The following is a 21,677-nucleotide window of genomic DNA, read 5'->3' as shown; positions in this document are numbered from 1 at the left end:
GTACTATTTCTTCATGAATGTGAATACTTTCATATATGGATTCTCTGATTTTTGTCTCCCCTCCTCATTCCCGCCACCACAAACTGTTAAATATCTTCTTATAACAATGTTCACAACTGTGGCAATGTACTAAATACTTCTTAATGAGATGATTATTCCAGAAACCTTTATCACATATGTTTTTGTTTTTTTACTAGAAAATCAAGAATAGTATCATTTTAATATCTGTCCTCTGTCTAGGGCCTATCCTGCTCTGGAAAGGAAATACAAACTCTTCTACTAGATTTTCTTTCATTTCTAGCTTCTCTGATCCTATGACCTATGCATTACAACTTTTTACCATAAGAGTGTACTATTGCACTTTACATTTTTAATGCCAGTTTGAAAGAGGAAAGGGAAGGGGTGTAAATTTGACAACCAAATACGCAATCTGTGCAATGTAAGTACAGCAAGTTTTGTGAGCAGATCCTTCCCCATATCTACACATATACTACCCAACGACAAATATAACAGTATCAATACAATGGTTTTGTATCAAAGTTATGATACATTGTGGCAATTTGACATCAGTAATTTAGAATCTTTTTGTTTATTTCAGGGCTGTGCTCGTGTGGGCCTGAGTGCTGGCACAGGGATTGGTGTTTCATCTGCCCTAGTCAGTAATCAGAACTCCAACAATGATAACGACAACAACAACAACCACCAGAACAACAACAACCCCAACATCCATCACAACAACCATCAACACCCAAATGACCAGAACGAGGAGAACGAGCTGCGGCAAGATGGGCAGGTGGAAGAGCAGCAGATTGCAGCCGAGGGTAACCACTGATCTTTTGTGAGCCTCTGAAAGAAATGGTCTTATTTTGCATTGCCATTTGCACAGGACTGTAGGCAAAAAGTGAATGTGTATTGTATTTGAGCTCACTTGGTCAGGGTTAGGATTGCATCACGTTACTTTGTAGCATACCATCCAGTGAAATGGTACAGATGTTTTGGGGAAAGCAGCATAAAGGCCTCAACCAGATGAACTTGTCATGGTAATGCAAGGAACCTTTTCAGGAAGAAAAATGGAGAATCCTGAAGGAGCCACTTCCTTCAGCAAAACCAAGAGTATAGAATTGGACCCAAATCCCCTAGAAGTTACAGAACCAATAATCTCTGAGAGGCTTCAGCATGACTCAGTGAGGAAATAAGGCAGCTACTGTTAGTGATATTACAGCACTGCGGTGCCTCTCTGTGACTTCAGTGTGATTATTACTGGAAATACTTCTACATATATTGAGCTATGTGCTTTGGCTTCTTTTTCTTGATGGTTGATTTTAATTGTCTCGATCTTTTCAGCACTGAATGATATGGAGGAAGTGGCACAGGATGATGGAGTGGCTGCAGGGGACAATCAGAATGAGGCCTCTGCTCATAATCCAGCAGTTATTCCTATGGATGTTGATGAGGAGCAAGCAGGTAATTCTGATCCTGGAAAGTAATCATTACTTCAAGATCCTTCGAGTTGCAAGATTCGTTAGCTCAGTGTGACTCTATTCTGACTTGACTTTTGTTCAGCTAGGACATGTGAGACATTTGAATTAATAGCTCTGGTATGGTGGGATACTGCAAAGAAACTTGTTGTGATTTAAAGTCTGTTCTACAGTCCCCACTTTTCTGCAGTTGATTTGGTGCAGGATTATGCTTCTAAGGCCTAATTTTCATACTGCAGTTAATGAGAGGGTCAGAAGGTATGAATATTCTTAGCTTGCTTTGCCTTGTTCCAGCCCTTGCATTTATGGTCTCCCTCCTCGCACTGCAGTTCATGGACTCCTCCCCTTTGGTTGTGTTGTAGCCAGAGCATCTTGTATAAGCACTAATTTAAGTTGCATTAATGAGTCGCATCAGACAGTCTAAGTTACTGATGCCAGCCATTTGCTTTACAGCACACTGCACTGTAGATATGTCAACAGCTTAAAACAAAACCATGGTGTCTGTTCACTGGAGTGTTTTTCCAAAAAGCCCCAGGAAATTTATTTTCATGCTGATGTTCATTTCTCAAATTATTCACAGGTACCATATACTGTGCCAGTTTGGTACAGTTAGCAGCACTCTGTCCCAACAGCCAGAAGCATGAGAGTTGAGCCCCACAAGAGGACATAGGTTTGCACTCAGTGCAGATGCTCTGGGATGTTACTGGGAGGAAGACTGCTGCACCACTAGGGGTCTTTTCTGCCATCTTTGAGGGTTGCCTGGGTGGAAGTTTGACATCCCTGGATGCTTTTTCAAAAGTATTTGAGGATAATCCCAACGTCCTGGCTAACATTTGCGCTCCCAGTAACACAGATTCTAAGGGATGAGCACAAAATGCCTTCCAAATGAGCACCTCAGTTACTACATTGTCAGTTTTTCACTGTTGTAGAAGATGCTTACAGGATACTTCGAGTGTGAGGCATGTCATAGAAAACCAAATTCTGGCCTATTGTGCCAGCCCTTTTTTTTTTTTTTTTTTTTTTTTGGTGATAGATTAGAACATCTTTTGATTGTTTTAAGTGTGTTTTAATGCTGCATCTTTAAATCACTTTTGCAGCATTTCAGTTTTTATGCAGGACCCACAGAAAAGCGGGCAGAGTTGGTTGAACCAAACCCATCTCTTTCTATGGTATTCCCAAACTGTTGGAGACCTTCACCAGACAGGAACTATTGCATTATAATACCCTACAATCAGTGATTGCCTGGCGTAAATGAACTGTCAGCATTCTTCTCCTTTTTTAGGACCCAGTGGCCTTCAGCCTATCGTAAAAGCCACACCTATTACTGTCCATGACTCGGACAGTGAGGATGAAGAAGAAAACATGGGGTCCTCAAGAGCCTGCATTACTAACAGCATTGCACAGAGTTACTCTGATGGAGAAGAGAAAGTCAGAGATCCAGTGGAAACCAGAGAGCTGTCAGGTGTGAAAGATTTTGTATGGGTTGGCTTATTAGTAAGGGCTGGATTACACTAGGCAAAGTCTCCTAATTTGGAGACTGAAGTTTAAAAGAGCCCATTTTGCTTCTTTTCCATGCCTCAGGTAACGACTAGTCATACAGATCCATTACAACCTAGAATGAAGCAGTAGGATACATCCCCATAATGCTGCATTCACATGTGTAAAATGGGGACATACAGCATAAATGCCAGAGGTATAGCTGCAGATTTTTGCAGGCACAGGACTGCTCATACATATTTGCAGGTACATTCATTGCATCAGTGGCTTACAGTAGACATCTGTATGTCCAGATTTGCAACTGTGTTGCCCATATGAACTCTTTCAAAGTGCCTACAGTCACAGGTTGAAAAGCTATCAGGCAAATGCTTAGGGGAAGGGTAGGAAATGCCACTGCCATCTAATGGATAATGTAGGTTTCCTGGGAATGTCCCAGAGAAAGTAGTCCAGACCCAGACCTTAAAGAGAATGTTATAGCTTAGGAATAAAGTGAATCCTCCCTTTTTTCAGCTCTCAGGCTCCTCTGCTTTGGAACAAGGCTCATTATTGTTACTGTCATTGTTTGTATTACAGTAACACCCACAGGCTCAAATAAAGGTTGAGGCCCAGTTGTACAAGTGGAAAAACACAGCAAGACCTTGAAGACCTTGTAGTCTAAATAGGCAAGACAGACAATGGATAGAAAGGGAAACTAAGGCACAGAGAGGTAAAGTAATTTGACAAAAGTCACAAGGTGGCTCTGTGGCAGAGATGGGAATAAAACCCAAGTTCTTTATCCTCAGTCTGTGATACCTTTCCAGAAACACAGATGACTTTAATAACATTTCTGAAGTCTTCATCTGCTCACTCTGAGTAGGACACTGGTCCACATGTGTACGCAAAAGGTGGAAGTAAACGTTGAATTACATTCTGTACACAGGATGCCAGATAATTGACATGAAGTATATATGGCCTGGTTCTTCTGGGTCTTGTAGCCTCGAAAAGGTTTAGCTAACTTAACAGTATAACAATAATCCTGAGTGGTGTGTTGGCTTAATGTACCCTACTAGCCTTCCATTTTTGCAGATCTGAACGCACATCAGCCTTAGTTCAGAAGTGAGAATGAATTTGGTGGCTTCACACTAGTAGCTGGTGTGTATCTGCATCTCAAAACCGTTAGTGATTTAGTACTTTTTGACAGGACTAGTAGTTTCAACCCAAAGGAAGTCCCAGGCAAGCTACAGTGTAGCAATGAGGTTGGGGACCCAGATTTGAAATAGCAGGGGATAGGATAGCTACATGTCAGAATTAAGATACGTTTGGAGAGCTGTTTGCAGAAGCTTTCCTGGTGATACCAGTGCCATTGGGAGCTATCTGGTCTAGTACACTGAGCAAGGGGCTGGGAGCTAGATGTTTCTGAGTTTTAATGCTGGTTTTGATACTGACTCTGTGTCTATTCCTCTGTAAAATGGGAATAAAACTTATCTACCATACCTCACATGTAGGTGTGTAAATTAATGACTGCACAGTGCTTTGCAAGTATGACGCACTATCAGTTCTAAATTGTCATTTAATCCCTTATTTTCAAGAGAACTAAGAATTGCTACAAATTCATTCCCATATCATGTTCTTGCACATTGGCCTTTTTAACTGGTGAGCTGCTTACAGAAAGCCCTAGGCACATCCAGCAAATGTGTGCCTGGTACATCAGTTCAGATGAGCAGCTCCAGGATGTTAGGGAGATTCAGCTGCCAATGGGATAAGTGTTAACTTCCCACAACTTCAGAATAAGTCCTACTTCAATATTGGTTCCTCACTGACCTCCCCACAGCCTTTGCAGCTGAACTCCTGGCTGCCTACACTTTTAGGTGGTGTCCTACAGCATACCATTCTGCATGTTGACCATATGCAATGTCCATATATGTTTATTGCCTTGCATTCGCTTGCTTTATTGTTCTTTCATGCTTTATGTTACTGTATCAGCAGTGAGCGGTAAAGGGAAGACTCCACTGCGGAAGAGGTGCAATGCCAACCAAGTGGGCCAGGTCAAGCAATTCCATGCTGAGGAGAGCAGCTGTGAGAAAGGCTGTCAAGTGACCAGTGAGCAGATTAAAGCAGATATGAAAGCAGCCAGCGACATGCCTGACAGGAATAAAATCAAAGATTCTTACCCAGGTTGCACTAATGCCACTGGATCGACAGGGACCTCCAACTCTTGCAGTGCTGCTTCTTCAAGCCCTGATTGTGCAAGGACAGCTAATAGCCACTCTGCTGGCACCAGTCCAACACTTGCAGATGAATCCAGGCAGTGTGTCTGCTCCCCTTGTAAGAGCGAAGGCTCCAATGAGAAGGACAGTGAGGAGGGTGCCATTTGTTCCAGGTGCTCCTGCTATAGGCAGCAGGAGCCACAAAGGAGGATTAGTGGGTGCTCTGATGGGGAGTGCCCATCCACTAGTGGCACCTACACTAGGAATGGGCCAAATAGCACTGGGTCAGAGTTTTCACTTAGGACGCTGCCAAACTGTGGGCCTCCAGGAGAGGCAAACACCGAAAGGACTAATGGGAGTGTCTGTGGGACTGCTGGTGAGGAGGAGAGCGCTGGCTCACAGCCAGGGAACTATGAAATGGAGTATAATGAAGATTATCCCCGCCGGCCTCTAACAAGAGCCAGAAGCAAACTGTCCCATGTACCGCTGTTGTCTGAATCAGGTATGGCCTACACTTGTATATTTTACTTCAGAGTTCCTGTTTCATACTAAAGCAGCAACTATCAACTAAAAGAAGCATCCATATTTTAATAACTCAGTAATTCTGCATGCTTGTAAATAAACAGTTTTATTGATTGACAGAAGAGCCAGAGAGTTAAAATGACAGATTTATCAGTTTCATAGCTGCTTATGGTCACACATCTTTCTGTAAGCGTGACCATGATCTCTATATTTTCTCATATGTTTTCATGTGTGTCATGCATGTGTGGTAAGGTTGGAACAACAATTCATTTACTATTTTGAAAAACACAAATTTTTTGACAAATCATCTTGGTTTTTCTGTCTTTATAAGCTGTTATTCACTGAAACATAAGAATTGCTCCCCCATTCAAGAATTACTTCTGTGAAAGAGGAAGCAGGGATGCTTAACTGTTTTCCAGAGGAAAAAAGTTGATGCAATAATTGTGATAATTGATCAGCCAGTAAGGCAAAATGTAATTATTACCCAACTTTAGTAGTATACAAACACACACCAGCATAATGGATCCCACTTCCAATTGCTGAGGCATGAATAAGAGACTTGAAAAATGCATTTCTCATTAAACAGTTTGCACAATATCCAGAATGCTAAAAGAGCCCATCTAAAGGGATGGAACAAAGACTAAAATTTGGGATGTGGGGAGGGAACTTGCTGGCATCTTCTGTTTCTTACTGTACGTTAGGTAAGGTTTCCTGTTCAAGCTGCTATAGATTTCACTTGTCAGTCCGGGCACACTTTTCAATAATATTTTCCACATACCCAGAATTCCTCTCTGGGAGCATCTAACAAGTAAAATGGGACAGAAAATAATGGTGTTATTTATAGAATCATAGACAGTGGAGATGGAAAAGATTTATTCAGTCATCAAATCCATATCTCTGCCAATGCAGGACTGATTTCAGTACATTTTCGAGTGTTTTTCCAGTCAAGTTCAATGTCCCAAGTGCTGATGAAGCTTAAATCACTTCCCTTAGGAGACTACTCCATAGCTTAATATATCTCAGATTCAAAACGGTATCCTGATATTCATCTTGAATTTTCTGTTTCCTAACTTGCTCCATTATTAATAGTAATGGAATGCAACTGATAAAGGAATATAGTGCATTGTGTGCGTTCCAGACAGGTCTTCCTGAAAAGAGTGCTGTTCTCCTGTCTCAGTTAAGGAAAGGGTCTGTTTCTTCTGCATGTTAAGTGTCTTCACATTTCATATTTCATGGCATAAGCTGATTGCCTGCAGAAAGTCAGGAATCCCTATCCCCCACCCCGCAAAAAACCCAGTCTCACAAGCGTGTGCACATCTATGCCCTTGTGCAGCATTTGCCTGCTCTGAAGCATTCAGTGTTGGCTAATGCTGGAGGCAGGCTCTCGGTCTTGAAGTACCAGTCAAATCTGGTGTGGCCCAGGCCCAAATTCATGCTGTGTATGCCTGGATATATAGAACAGTGAGGCTCCATCTGTCAAGCCATTATAGCAGCGTTTCCCAAACTGTGTTCCGCGGAACACTGGGTGTTCCGCACGATGTGAATAGGTGTTCCATGAAAGAATCGTAATTAAAAAAAAGGGTCTTTAATTTTATTTAATTTTAAATTTGGCATATTTGAAGCATAGTTTAGAACTCTTTTTGAATGACCTATAATTTAACATAAAACTCTTTTTCCAGCATTATTCTTAATATTAAGCGAATTTATGATAGAAAAAAGCAGAAACACCAATCCCATTAAATCCAAATTTGTATTTCTGTTTATAAGAATAGATTTTCCTAGTAAAAATCTAATTTGTTTGTTTGTCTAATATATAAAAACAGGGGTTTTTTTAAGTAGAACACTGTTTCTAATTGACTCTTGCACTTGATTTTTGTACTGCTTTATACACGCTTTCCAATTAGAAATTGTTAGTTCAAGTTATTTTAAATTTGTTCTTTTGCTTTGTTTTATAAAATAAAATATATTTGAGCATAAATAATGCAATTTTTTATTTGAAAACCAAACAACTACAAAATAATATTATAAGTGCTCCGTAATGGGCTAAAAAGTGGCCAAAAAAGTTTGGGAAACACTGCGTTATAGTCTACTTCTCTCCTCTTCCATCCTCCAATGCTGGAATGTAATATTCATTTACATTCAATGCAAAACTTGAAAACGGTTTGTTACAAAACTAAAGAAATGTTCCTGTAATTGGGTTGAATAAATGCATTGAGATTCATGGCTCTCTATTGTTTTGGCTGTGAGTTCCGGAACAAAGTGACGTGGTTTTTGGCTTTTGTAACAAACTTTTATTTATGATAGTGAATCTTCTATAATTGTTTGTCTTGAGTAATTGTTTAACATTATCTCAGACATCTAAGTTTTAACTTTTTCTATTGCTTTATATGGCAAAGAGTGAAATAATCATAAAAATAATTACTAATACCGCAGATAAGTTGGCAAAAGGGGGAAAAAATTATTGGCGGGTATGGTACTCTAATTACAGTAAAAAGCAAAACTGGTTTTGTCATTTAATAAGCATTTCATTTGAAACTTGTCTTAAGTTTAATTTATAGCTGAAGGCAGCATTTTGGAATTACATCCATGTTAAGCTCTTTGAAGAAGAGATCTTTGCCTGGAGCTGTACTGTGCACAATTCAACATACGTTTTGGAAGTTTTTCTTGTATTACAATAAGTGACTATATCCCTGGTCATATATGCTATATGTACTGTCATGAAATCACACTGGATGATGATACATATGTACAATGAATTGCTTATTCCAATTATAGAATAATTTTTTTCACTGTCAATTTCATCTCCCACAACTGTGGGTCCTCTGGAAGAGGATCCTGAATGCTGCAGGCTCAAAGGGGCTCAGTTAAAGTTTGAGTGGCAATTGTAACTCAAACTCCTTGCCTTTATGAGTTTGTCTCAGCTGTAACATTATCAAACAGTCTTTTGTGTTCAGTTTCCTTTTTTGTTTTTTAACGGCGGTATAACTTTCATTGACATCGTCTCAGTGTCATAACATCATGTCTACAGACTTACATTGGTATCACCTTGAGAACTTTGTAACAGAGCCAAGGTGAACAGAGAGAAAGCATTGTCACAAAAGGGTAACTTATAGGCAATACTCAGTAGCTGGTTATCCAACTTTAGGGGACCCTCTCAAGATTAGTCAGCTAAAAATCTGTGCCTGTGTAAATGTTAAATTCATCTCTTCATAGTATCCTGAAAGTAGCTTCATTGTTTTTCCTAAATGAAGGAGGCAGTGGAATATTATTAGATTACAGAAAATCTAACTGACTTTGACCTATAATATTAAAGTGGTGCCCAGGTTCCCTCCTCCCCCCCCCATCCACCCCACAATTTCAGGAGTCATATTAACTATTTTTCCACATTCTGCTACCTTCAGTTCTTATTGGCTGTACTCTTGTAGGCAGGCAGTGAAGTAAAATTTACACAAGTCCCATTCTCCTGAACACTTAGAAACATAGGAATTGCCAGAATGGATCAGACCTGGGGTCCATTTAGTCCAGTATCCTGTCTCCAACAGTGGCCAGCACAGGCATTGCAGAGAAAGGTACAAGAACCATGGAATAGGCAGATGTGAGATAATCTGCCTCTCCTCCTCCCCATATTAGTTCTCATCCTGATCTAACAGTGAGTTAGATACTAGATCAGTTTAAACTGTGAAGCATAAAGTATAAGCTACATTTTGAAATTTGTTAGCTTTAGCAATTATAACACTTATAACATTCTTGTCATCCATATAAATGTGCAATCCTTTTCCGAATCTTGCCAAGTTCTTGGCTGCAACAAGTACCACAGTTTAATTATGTGTTTTGTGAAAAATGCTTTTGAATTTGCTACCCATTAATTTCATGCGGTGTCCCCTTGTTCTTGTGTTTTGAGACAGAAGCTCCTGATCTATCTTCTCTAGACCGTTCATTACGTTATATACTTTTATCATGTTGGGTCGTCTTTGTCTCCTTTTTCAAGTAAACAGTCCTGCTTGTCTTGTCATCTTTCGCCAAGCCCTTCTAATCTGCAATATCCCTTTTGAGAGGACTCTTGTAAATGTCACTTTCCTGGAAATGTGCAGGACCGGGAAAACACTGAACTTGAGAGTATCTGGGAAGAAAAGCTCAAATATTTGGCTTCTTTGGCTTGACAGCATCCCTTTTAAACTTCCCATCTATTTCAAAATATCAAAGTGTATTTCATCCTCAGTGAAATATTAATCTGTTTTACTTAACTATCTCAAAACAGAATTAATTCTTCTTTATAAGGTATTTAATCCTGGGATGGAAGGTGCTATAGAAGTGCCAAGTGATGGTAGGGTCATTTTTTTATTACTGTGTCCCTGCAAAACCTTGAATTTTAAATTGCAAAGAGAAATCTGCCAAAGCGTGAGGTCAGTGTTTCCTCTGAAATAGTTGTCACTACTAAAACAGTGTAGGAAGCTGCTGGGCTCCATACTCTGCTTTATGTGTGAGCGTCATCTGCAGCATCAGAGATGTGGCCAGGAAAAGGAGATGGGAGTGAGCTTTCAAATAGTTTGTTGACATGTACAGTTAATTATTGAAAAGCCTATTAAGGTTCTTCTTATTTTCCAAAAATTTCCAGTTCTCTCTGGGGAGTGGAGCATGGTCTAGTTGTTACAGCAGAGGACTGGGATGTAGGATTCTAAACCTGGCTCTGCTGCTGTCTCCCTGTAAGACATTGGACAAGTGATTTCAGCATCCTTGCCTGTGAAATCGGGAATCATATTTACTTTTTTCATTTGAACAGACTTGGCCATTAAATCTGAAAGTGGTGGTGTTGCAGTTGATGGGTTATGACCCCAGTTGCTAGCCTAGGGTGGTCCAATGACTACACTAGTGGAGCTAGAGCATTAGAGGCTATTGGAGGTCCAATTAGGAAATGCTTCTGCTTTTCTCCTGGCTGTAGCTTAGTACAGAGGAAAGACTGTACTTTAATTTTCCCTTTTTGTTTTTTCCAGAAGTGGCCAAGCCGAAGCCTCGGCAAACAATGAAGCGGAAAAGGACAGCTGACAAGTCAACAAGCACTAGTGATCCTGTTATTGAGGATGACCATGTTCAGGTGAGGCTTATTTCCCCATCTACCACAGGTTCCCAGCCAAGAGGCTTTATGAACATATGACTCATTACGGGCTTGTTTTCACTGTAGAGATCAGATTATAAATTGAGTTTGGTCCCTATCTCAAGTCCCATCAACACACACACATCCTTAACTCAAGTGCAGTGGTACTTGTAACTCAAGTTAGCTGGCCTGAGAGGGAGTATATGCTAAAGCTCAAGTTAACACAACTCATCAGCTGCTCACACAATTGCTTTGTAGTGTGGACTCAGGATAGAGTGCTTCTGTCCCTCCAGTGTCGTCCCACAGTTCCTCCCATACTCCCAGAAAGGACAGACAAGTTCTCCCATAATTCACTTGGAAAGCATTCATAGAGCAGCTCAGCTTACTGCAGCGCTAAGAACCATGGGATAGCGCAGCCCATGAGTGGGTACAGTGCCAGGGTGGACACAGTAGCTCAAGTGTTGTTTTGTAATGTGAGTGGTCTTACTCAACCTAGACTAACCTGAAGAGTAAATTGAGTGTAGGTAAACTTATTAATAATCCTGCCACGAAGATGTAGTTTAAGGATACATCTATATTACATGCTTCTTTCAGCAGCATGCAGAGTACATACTCAGCCTCTTTAGCACAGGCATAAATAGCAGGGTAGCCGGTGAGGCACAACTTAGGCAAATAAAGGCATGCCTGAAGGGTGGGAGTATGTATACGAGTACATACCCTACACAGCTCTCTACACGCCTAAGTCACACCTCCCCATCTATACTCTGTTTTTAGCAGTGTAGTGTCCCACTGCCTGCCCTCAGCTGGAGCCCTTCCCAGCTGCAGAAAAAGACTGCAGCAATGGGGAAAACCTCGGGCAGCTCCCCGCTGCTGGAGCCTTTCCCTGCCACAGGAAAAGACTGAGGCAGCTCCCTGTTGCTGGATCCTTTCCCCTTAGCAGGGAAAGGCTCTGGCAGTGGGATTGCCTCCCCCCGTCCCCTGCCGGAGCCTTTTCTTGCTACAGTGAAAGGCTCCAGGAGTAGGGAACTGCTCAAGCTTTTCCCTATTGCTTGAGTCTCACCAACACATATAGCTACATGTCGCAGTGTGGACGCAGACATGTACACTACACTCCTCTGACTCCGGAGTGTAGTGTAGACATAGCCTCAATGTGCTTTCTTATTTCATCTTTTTTAAAACTAGAGATTCTGTAAACGGCATAGAAGTTACTTCTGAGTGTGATAGTTGTTCCTCAAAATAGGCTCTGTTTTAAAACACTGAAACACTCTGTTTTAAAACACTGAAAGTCATTTTTTGTTCATTCTGCAGTTACAATTAATACATTAGATCACTACAGCTGAAAAGTTATCAAAAATCTACTTTCTCTATTTTTTCAGTATGCTTACTTTGTGTATTTGACAGCACTTTTTATGTAGTCTGTCTGCCAAACAGATTCTTCCTTGCTATAAAGGTTGTTACAAAAATTGCTGGATTTCTTTTTTAAATTCAAGCTGTCTTCCCTTAATTTTATATTGTTAGTGCCCTTCTCCCAGTCCCTGCAGTGTTAAAAGTGACTCTGCTCATGTCCCTTGAGATATCAGAGTTTACATTTGCTTTTTCTTTAGTTCCCATACACTAATGTCAGATGTACAGGACTGCATGAGCTTCAGAGACTAAATTTTCTTCTCACCATCCTCTTTAGAGGCACCTTGATGAAAGGCAGTGTATATGGGAATGTCACACTGATTTTCTGGACCATACCTTTCTGTATTTAAACAGAAGAATAAGGCTTCACAACTGTCAATCCGAAGTCAGCTCAGGACTTAGAATATGGCTCTAAACTAAAGCATAAATAAGTTTTTAGATTGTTTGTGAGAGATAATACAATGAGATTTTGGGTAGTAGGGAACTCGAGGTATTTTCTATCAAGTCAATGCTGCTTATGGGAATTGTGTATTGACACTTTGTGGGTCTGAAAAATCACTTATTTTTAACTCATTTTGTAACAGTGCTGATCAGCAACACAAGTCCTGCTTTTCCCTTGCCAACCTGTTCTGGGCAGAGGCCATTACCACATTGGACAGTGTCCCAGAATGAATTTTCTCCTAGCATATTTACAACAGAGCTTTTTTTCCCATTTTTGCCAGGATTTTTTGTTTCTATTCAGACTTAATACTTTAAATTAATTTTGTATTAATCCTATCCTGTGGATTATTTTCACCAGGTGCTGACTTTGAAATCCAAAAACCTTGTTGGAATCACATTGACCAATTGTGGAATAACAGACCTGATCCTGAAAGACTGCCCCAAAATGATGTTCATCCATGGTATGTTGTTAATGTGATTGGGACTCATAGCTCAGCCAAGTCTTCCATTCTGTGTGCCAAGAGCTTGCCGCATTTTTCATCCACACTGAAAATACTGGAGACATTTTAAAATATTCTCTTAGGAGCTGTCCACCAGCCTTTTGCTTACTCTGTATTCATCAGCAGCTAAACTACTTGTCAGTTTTACTCAGAACACTGAATAGCTGTAGGAGGCATAATGAGACATGTCATGGCTTCTCAGTTTCTGAGTTCCTTATTTCTCTAGCTGTAACAGATTTAATAAATGTTAACACTTAAAACAAACAGTGTTAAATAACAATCATAAGGAGAGCCTGTCCAGTAGACAGACTTTTCTTGGAGTTAATCAGAGAACTGAAAGTTCACTAAATGAATTTAGAGTGTTTTGTTTTTCCTGTCACTTTTTCCTGGTTCCATATAGCTCTCCCTATAGTTATTTATCTTACACAATAGTGTTTCCTTCTTGAAGTGCTGATGAATAATAAAAAATCTGTATTGACTAATGGCACTTTGAGCATATTATGTGCTGCATTCCAGTCTCCTCTGATTAGTTCTCCCTAAATCATCAGGTCAGTTCAACATCTACAATCAGTAATAGTGTTGTCTTGTCTGAATTGGTGTCTCTCTCACCAGTCTCCATGAAGTCATATAGAACAGGAATGTGTATGTTTGCAGAGATTAGGTTTATCTCAGAAGGCTAATCAAAGCACACATTTTATTTTAACTAATCAGCTAAGTACTGATGATCCGGACATGACAGCAAGGAGGAGAACTATATTATCCCAGTATATAATGCTTTGCCTTCCTCCATATAACAGGTGGTGATGTGATACCATGATTAGAGGTAGACTGCTCTAAAATCAGATTTTTTATTAAGGCTATTAGCTGTGCACACATCCTTCAGTAACTGCCCTTTACATATATATATGACCCATTTGCCTTATGTACCAAACAGTCTGCTTTTGGAGATCCCCTTAGGAAAATTCAAAGGCCTTTTATGTAGTATCGTGTTTGCTGCTGCTTATAGTTTTATTCATTTGTAATTTGTAGCTACAAGATGCCGTGTACTAAAGCATTTAAAAGTAGAGAATGCACCGATTGTCAATCGATTTGACTATGCCCAATGCAAGAAATTAAACATGGATCAGGTACTAGATCAAATACTGAGGATGCCACCAGAGAGAAACCGGATCATTTACCTTCGTCCAATGCAGCAGGTAGTTTTCATTTAACCAAGGCAAACTTTGAAGCTGTGTTCTTATTCTTTCATCTATGCTTGCTTTATTATTTCTACTTAGTGCAAAATAAATAAGCGTGAGCATTACAGGAAACTCATTCTCCTAAGACCGTACCACCATCAGCTTCTTTCCTTTTTAATGCGTTCATTGCAGGATTTGAATGTCACTGCTAACATTAAATAGGTTTCAGAGTAGCAGCTGTGTTAGTCTGTATACGCAAAAAGAAAAGGAGTACTTGTGGTACCTTAGAGACTAACCAATTTATTTGAGCATAAGCTTTCATGAGCTACAGCTCACTTCATCGGATGCATGCAGTGGAAAATACAGTGGGGAGATTTATATACACAGAGAACATGAAACAATGGGTGTTACCATACACACTGTAACAAGAGTGATCAGGTAAGGTGAGCTATTACCAGCAGGAGAGCGTGCGGGGGGGGGGGGGGAAACCTTTTGTAGTGATAATCAAGGTGAGCCATTTCCAGCAGTTGACAAGAACGTGTGAGGAACAGTTGGTGGCAGGGGGGAATAAACATGGGGAAATAGTTTTACTTTGTGTAATGACCCATCCACTCCCAGTCTTTATTCAAGCCTAAGTTAATTGTATCCAGTTTGCAAATTAATTCCAATTCAGCAGTCTCTCGTTGGAGTCTGTTTTTGAAGTCTTTTTGTTGAAGAATTGCCACTTTTAGGTCTGTAATCGAATGACCAAAGAGATGGAAGTGTTCTCCGACTGGTTTTTGAATGTTATAATTCTTGATGTCTGATTTGTGTCCATTTATTCTTTTACATAGAGACTGTCCAGTTTGGCCAATGTACATGGCAGAGGGGCATTGCTGGCACATGATGGCATATATCACATAGGTAGATGTGCAGGTGAACGAGCCTCTGATAGTGTGGCTGATGTGATTAGGCCCTATGATGGTGTCCCCTGAATAGATATGTGGACACAGTTGGCAATGGGCTTTGCTGCTGGAAATGGCCCACCTTGATTATCACTACAAAAGGTTCCCCCCCCCCCCCCCCGCTCTCCTGCTGGTAATAGCTCACCTTACCTAATCACTCTTGTTACAGTGTGTATGGTAACACCCATTGTTTCATGTTCGTAAATCTCCCCACTGTATTTTCCACTGCACGCAACCAATGAAGTGAGCTGTAGTTCACAAAAGCTTATGCTCAAATAAATTTGTTAGTCTCTAAGGAGCCACAAGTACTCCTTAACATTAAATAGTGAATTTGTTACTGTTAAATACTGTCTCCAAGGCTAAGTTCATTGCATTAGAAGACTATAAGTCAACTGAGTAAGGTGCTGAATTAATGCTGTACTACATAACTAGAGTTTACATAATATACTTCAAAAACCACTATTGTTTATATAGTTTCATAGTCGTTTTCGTTTATGACTGGAAGTATGCCATATGCCCTGTGCGTCTGGAATAGTTTAGTGACTACTTTGCCCTCTCAAGTTCAACACCTCTACTTAGCATTTATATACTGTTTTACATCATCAAAGCACACTTTAACTAATCAATCTGCCAATATTGCAAGGTCGTTAAAATAATAGTATAACCTGTATTTACATGTGGGGGAACCAGAGACAGAGAAGTTAAGTGACTTGCCCAAGGTCACAAAGTGAATAAATAGCAAAGCTAAGACTAGAACTCAGAACTAGTTCTTTGATTAGTTGATGTGACCATGCTGCTTGCTTAGCAGGAGCACTCTGAATGTCAAGTAATGTTCCCTCTTATCTGTGGTGTCGGAATAGTGAAACATTGGTTGGTACAGAAGACTATATTCTGAAGAACTAGATTACTGTTTGCAGTCCAGTTCTTGGTTGCAGTGTGGTGCACTGTGTATAAAAAAAACAAAAAACCTTACACCAGGGCCACTTTCTGTGGGAATGAAGGCATCTTTGGTCACTGTGTTAATTAAACTAGTAACATGCAATTACAAAATCAGACAATTTTACTGATTTATTCCCTACAAATCCTGCAGTGCGGTATAATGTGCATTGGCAGCTGTGCTACGGAAGTTGTATAGTGGGTCTTCCCACTATATTTTAACTCTTTGCTAACATTCATATTTTTTCTCTGTACACTTTGCTTCCCCCTAAAGTGGGGAGTATTGATCAGACATATGCTGCTGACTCTAAAATCACCTCTTCTCCTTTCTCTTGGTTGTAAGTCCCTGTCTGACTTTTTCCACAGGTCGACACATTGACTCTAGAGCAAAAGATATTTAGTGGTCCCTATCCATACCATATTTGCATAATTCATGAGTTCAGTAATCCTCCTAACGTCCGGAACAAGGTGCGCATTCGCAGCTGGATGGACACAATAGCAAACATTAACCAGTGAGTACCTATCTCTCAGTGCTGAGTGAATAGGCTAATATAGACTCAGTATATTATATTGGCCAGATAAAGGGGTACCCTAACACGTGGGATTGCTAATATGTAAATGATGGGATGAGGAGAATTCAAATAGTATTTAATAGTTCCTGCACTGGGCTGTTTTCCAGAGGTAAAGTAGTACCGTATTCTGTACCCATCTCTAGTGCTTCACTAACACAACTGTAAAATGTAGCATTTTGCATCTTTGCTTAGAATGCTGTAGCATTCTCTTTAAGGGAGGCTGGGGGAATTTCTTCTAAACTTGTCTCTCTCATTGTTAAATTCATTTTTTAAAAAAAGAGAGACAGACAGATGCACACAGTCTGACTCTAGTAGATAGAACTTTCGTTTTGGGGGGAAATAGAAATAATGTGCAGTTTTCAACTCCACTGCAATTCTGCAAGGTTTCCAGCAACAGGAAATTATATGTAGCAGCACCTGTCCACCATTTCAGACCAGGTTTCCGTTCTTCTTACATTTACTTGGCAAGATTAAAGAGAGAGAATTTATTTAGCTCTAGCTCTGAAGGATAGTCCCTTACAAACAGGAGGCATCACAAACAGTTGTTTTACATGCAGCAGACATAGACGTGATCTTTTGTCTAACCCCGGGTCACATGTAGTTGCACTCAAGAGCCAAGGGATTGCATATGGCACCCAGGTGTTTGTCTTACCAGTGTGTTTCTGTAGGTTCAGCCCTATTAAATCAGAGGTCACATTGTTTCAGGGTTTCCAGTGTGATTCCTGTCCCTTTTTCTAACATTTCCCGTTACTGCCACCTGTATTTTCTTCTTTCCTGTCTCCAGAGAGCTTATTAAATATGAGTTCTTCCCTGAAGCCACACGAACTGACGAAGACTTGAAGAAATACACCAAGTACCCTTGGGGGCGGGATATTTATACTCTAGAAGGTGAGTATTCCGGAGGATTAGAGGCTAATCTGTTGCAAAAGCAAATTATTTTGTTTCCTCAAGAAGTTGCCTGGGGAGAGGAAAAATAGCTGGGGTAAATATGCCTTCTAACTGAATATTGGAGGTCACCTGCACACCATGAATTGAGACTGGCGCTTGTCTTGCTGCCCTCAAGCACTGCAGCAGTTGATGTGGAATTAAAAACTTAGTTGGGAAGTGTCTGAGATTACGGTGCGGAAATGGATAATAACTATCTCAGGAAATGTCAAAGAGTTATGGCTTGGACAGGTGTTGAATAGAGCATTCCTGGGCTGAGGAAGCTCTTTGCCTGTACCAGTGTGGTATGCCTGCCTAATAAAATTGGATTCTTCCTGGTGAGATGAGAAGCAATGGCATTTAAAGGACAACAGTATAATCTCACCAGTTCTCTCTTTGTTTTTTTTAGGCATTGTGGATGGAGCCCCTTACTCTATGATTACAGATTTTCCCTGGCTGAGGTCGCTCCGAACAGCAGAGCCAAACAGCTATGCCAGATACGATTTTGAGGATGATGAGAGAAGTGAGTAATTGCTGCCTTAACATGCTGCTTGGATTGAGGCTGTGCTTTTTTAAAAATAATTTTCTAAAGGTTGCAAGAGGTATGGGGCATAGGGCTGTTTCTGCACCTCAGAGACCTGGTGAACCCCTTCCACCAGGGGTATTTCCAGATAGCTGTTTTTGCCCCTTCTATACCTCCAATAGGTGTTAAGGGGACAAAGTCGGCAGTGAGTTTATCATCAATTATGGAAGGGAAGGTTAATCCAACCATAATGAAGACAGTTTAACAAAATAGAGGACTCATAGATGCATGACTTTACTTTATAACGTGGACACATGTGAAAAGATCACCCTGTTTTAGTTGTACGGTATGCATTTTAAGGCATCTATAGAACATGTATAGTTAAATGACTTGGCATTTTTTGACAGCCAGATAATCTGTGGTCTGTCTTCAGCAAGTTCCTGAGTTCTCTGGTGCCATATCATTGGCAAAGCTGATTCACCTGATGAATCGTTATAGTCTGAATCAAAGTAATTCTGTATTGTTTTTAATTGAACAATGAGAAGACACCTTTTAATGTCTGGTTGTAGATCTACAAAAAAATTCAAAATTGAGGCTGTAACTTCATCCTTAATTTGCCCTTGTTGTCTAGACATTTCAAATTATATGATTTTACACCATGATCTACAACATCTAGGCACATTAGGGTAAGTTGTTAATAATACCTAGCTTTTATAGTGCTTTTCATCAGTAGATCTGAAAGTGCTTTACAAAGGTGGTCAGTATTATTTCCATTTTACTTCTCCATCCCCTCAGAGAAACTGAGACACAGAAAGGGGAAGTGACTTGCCCAAGTAGGCCAGTGGTGGTCCTGGATATTGAACCCGGTCTCCTAGGTCTAGTGCTCTAGTCATTAGGCTAGGCCAGAGTTTAACTGCAGTAGCATTTGTGATTGTTTTTCTACTAAACCGGAGTTCCTGGACAAAAGTTCAATCTTAAAACAATTGAGACATTGGGGGTTTTTAATCAAAAACAAAAACCTCAGACACAATTTCTTCTTCTTATGCCTGACCAATAGCTCTTAGACTTTCATGCCCAAAGGGACGTTTTCTGCGTGCATGTTTCAGTTTCCGAGGAAAGGTTCTTTACATTCTCATGTTAGCACTAATATAGAGATTGCTCAATTTTGTGACTTTCTTCATAGAAAAGCATTTCATTTTTATTTCATTCTTGCTATACCTTTCATAGCAACTATCTATGCTCCCCGAAGGAAAGGACAGCTATCTGCAGATATCTGCATGGAAACAATAGGCGAGGAGATCTCAGAACTGCGCCAGATGAAAAAAGGTGTTTTCCAGCGGGTGGTGGCGATCTTCATTCATTACTGTGATGTCAATGGCGAACCAGTAGAGGATGATTACATTTAATTGGATCCCCCAGCTAATCCCTGGCCCTTCCTAACTTCCAGTTGGCACTGCCAGCAAAGAAAGCAGATGGATCCATTCCTACTGCCTTAGTGCACTGAGGTGTCTTGGGAATTGTGTACTTTGCGGTTGGCCTGACTCAGTTTGGTATAGAATATGTAGTAAATGTATAATGAAATATAAAAATTGTATACTAAGGTTTGTACATAGAGGAAACAAAAATATTCCTAAAGCTGAGACTTTATTTCATATGTTTATACAATTTAATTTAAATTCCATTTTAATGAAGGCGAACAATTGGGACAAGGTGAAAAAGTTTGAATTTCTTAGCCCATACAATTCAGAGCAGTAAATTTTTTTTGTTTGTTACAAACATAACCCCATTTGCTGTGTTCAAAAGAGTCATTGGAATCTCTCTTAATCTGTGCCTTTTTCTTCTTGAGCATCTAAGAGTCCAGTCCGAGTAAATCTGTTGAACACAGTCTGTGTGTCTTGTGTGCATTTTTGGGAGCTTGGGGAGGAGCTAACTTAAAGGGGCTGCAAAGAAGGGCAAAAGCTGAAAGGGAGCAGCCATGTCGTTGGTCCAGAGGAAGTTGTAATTTTTTTTTCCTTTTTAAAAAAAAAAAAAAAAAAAAGCTTGTGAACCCAATTTCATCTTTGAGTGATAAATTCCAAAAACATTTTCTAGCATTATTTATTTCCTCATTCAGTAATGTATGTGGTGCCTCTTGGAATATGAAAATAAACCTTTATTAAACATTGGGTCCACTTGCTTTAAATATAAAGCTGCATATGAGCCATCTAACTGAAATCGATAACGTTCTTGGAATTCCAGAAGGTAAAGGCCATGTAATTACTGGCAAATGGCTGAAAGCACAGGGTTCAACTGGCTTGAATTATGAAATCAGAAGCCCCTTCTGAATCACTTTGAACTAATCAGGCCTCTGTCTGCTTCGTGCTTGCCCTTCAGCTGCACCTTTTTACAGATGCAATAAGTGAACAACCATGGAGACAGTCCTGGTTTTTACTGTACAGACAGAATGCCTTAAGTTTCTACTGTATCTACAGGTTCCCTCTATGGTTCCAGCAATAAGAGCCAGAATTTTGATTCTGTTGTACACAGTACATGCATTTACTGAAGTTGGGAAGGGTAGGGCTTGAACTGCATTAGACATTTGTCAGTCAAATGCAGATAGAACTAAATAGAGAAGGTATCTAAAAATTGCCCCATAGGCAGCAAAAATATACCTCCTTTTCCAAACAGGAATTATTCTGAACATCTCTTCTGGCGTTCAAACAGCCCTCCCCGTGCCCCAAACTTCTCCAAGCTCATCATCAGAAGCAAGTTTCCCAGACCTGAAGATGAGCTCTGTGTAAGCAGGAAAGCTTATCTCTTTCACCAACAGACATTTGTCCAGTAAAGATATTACTTCACCCATCTTGTCACTTATTGGTACATAATGTAAGTTAGCCTCTACAGCAATAACAAGCTAAGAAGTTAATGGAGATCAATTAAGGCCTGATCTATATTTAAAGTTTTATCGGAATGACTGTTAAGTACAGCGTGAGATTTTCTGACAGTTATGCCAGTAAAAGCTTGAGTGCAGATGAGGTTATTCTAGTGTGAGGTGCTTTATATCCATATAGAAGATGTTGCTTCACCAAACTGAATTAAGCATTTTTATACCCATACAACTGTGCCTATGCTAGGGACATTTTGCCATTTTAACTATGCTGGCAATTTTCATTGTAGACACACTACTCACGCCTGTGTTACTATGTTTGCAAAAATATTTGAAGGATCCCCCCTACCACTTGTAGTGAATATATATGGTCATTGGATAGCCACAGGTCTCCAGTTCAACAAGTGGAAGCAGCAAAAGATTTTGATCAATTAATGTTCTTCACAATGCGTGTAAGGAGTGCGTTCCTGTGCTCTTCCACCAATGAATAGTGAATATATTTTACACATTAACTGTAGGTTCAGTCTGAGCTCGATAAGTTCTTGCTAAATCACAAACTTGGTCTCTGTATTCTGTTAAACATGTTTAACCAAACATACTCCAGTGAGGTTGAG

General features: G+C 40.1%; 1 protein-coding gene across 4 annotated transcripts in view; it reads left to right on the top strand.

Annotated features, from left to right (window-relative positions):
• FBXO38 (F-box protein 38) overlaps window positions 1–20,362 on the top strand; it is a 39,660-nt gene extending 19,298 nt beyond the window's left edge. For 2 of the 4 annotated variants that reach the window (XM_077824093.1, XM_077824094.1), the window contains 11 exons: window positions 599–821; window positions 1,345–1,464; window positions 2,761–2,940; window positions 4,938–5,663; window positions 10,675–10,775; window positions 12,979–13,081; window positions 14,150–14,316; window positions 16,545–16,690; window positions 17,535–17,638; window positions 18,084–18,197; window positions 19,425–20,362. In XM_077824093.1, the coding sequence (XP_077680219.1) occupies window positions 599–821; window positions 1,345–1,464; window positions 2,761–2,940; window positions 4,938–5,663; window positions 10,675–10,775; window positions 12,979–13,081; window positions 14,150–14,316; window positions 16,545–16,690; window positions 17,535–17,638; window positions 18,084–18,197; window positions 19,425–19,603 (2,163 nt within the window). In that variant the 3' untranslated portion in view covers window positions 19,604–20,362. Of the gene's footprint in view, window positions 1–598; window positions 822–1,344; window positions 1,465–2,760; window positions 2,941–4,937; window positions 5,664–10,674; window positions 10,776–12,978; window positions 13,082–14,149; window positions 14,317–16,544; window positions 16,691–17,534; window positions 17,639–18,083; window positions 18,198–19,424 lie in introns of those variants that run through there. The other 2 variants (XM_077824095.1, XR_013346850.1) reach the window with 2 other exon arrangements.
• The last annotated feature ends 1,315 nt before the right edge of the window (window positions 20,363–21,677 follow it).

Source organism: Eretmochelys imbricata, chromosome 8, assembly GCF_965152235.1.
Source record: "Eretmochelys imbricata isolate rEreImb1 chromosome 8, rEreImb1.hap1, whole genome shotgun sequence".
Taxonomy (NCBI): domain Eukaryota; kingdom Metazoa; phylum Chordata; order Testudines; family Cheloniidae; genus Eretmochelys; species Eretmochelys imbricata.
The sequence above is the reverse complement of the archived record's forward strand: the minus strand, read 5'-3'. Positions and strand labels throughout refer to the sequence as shown.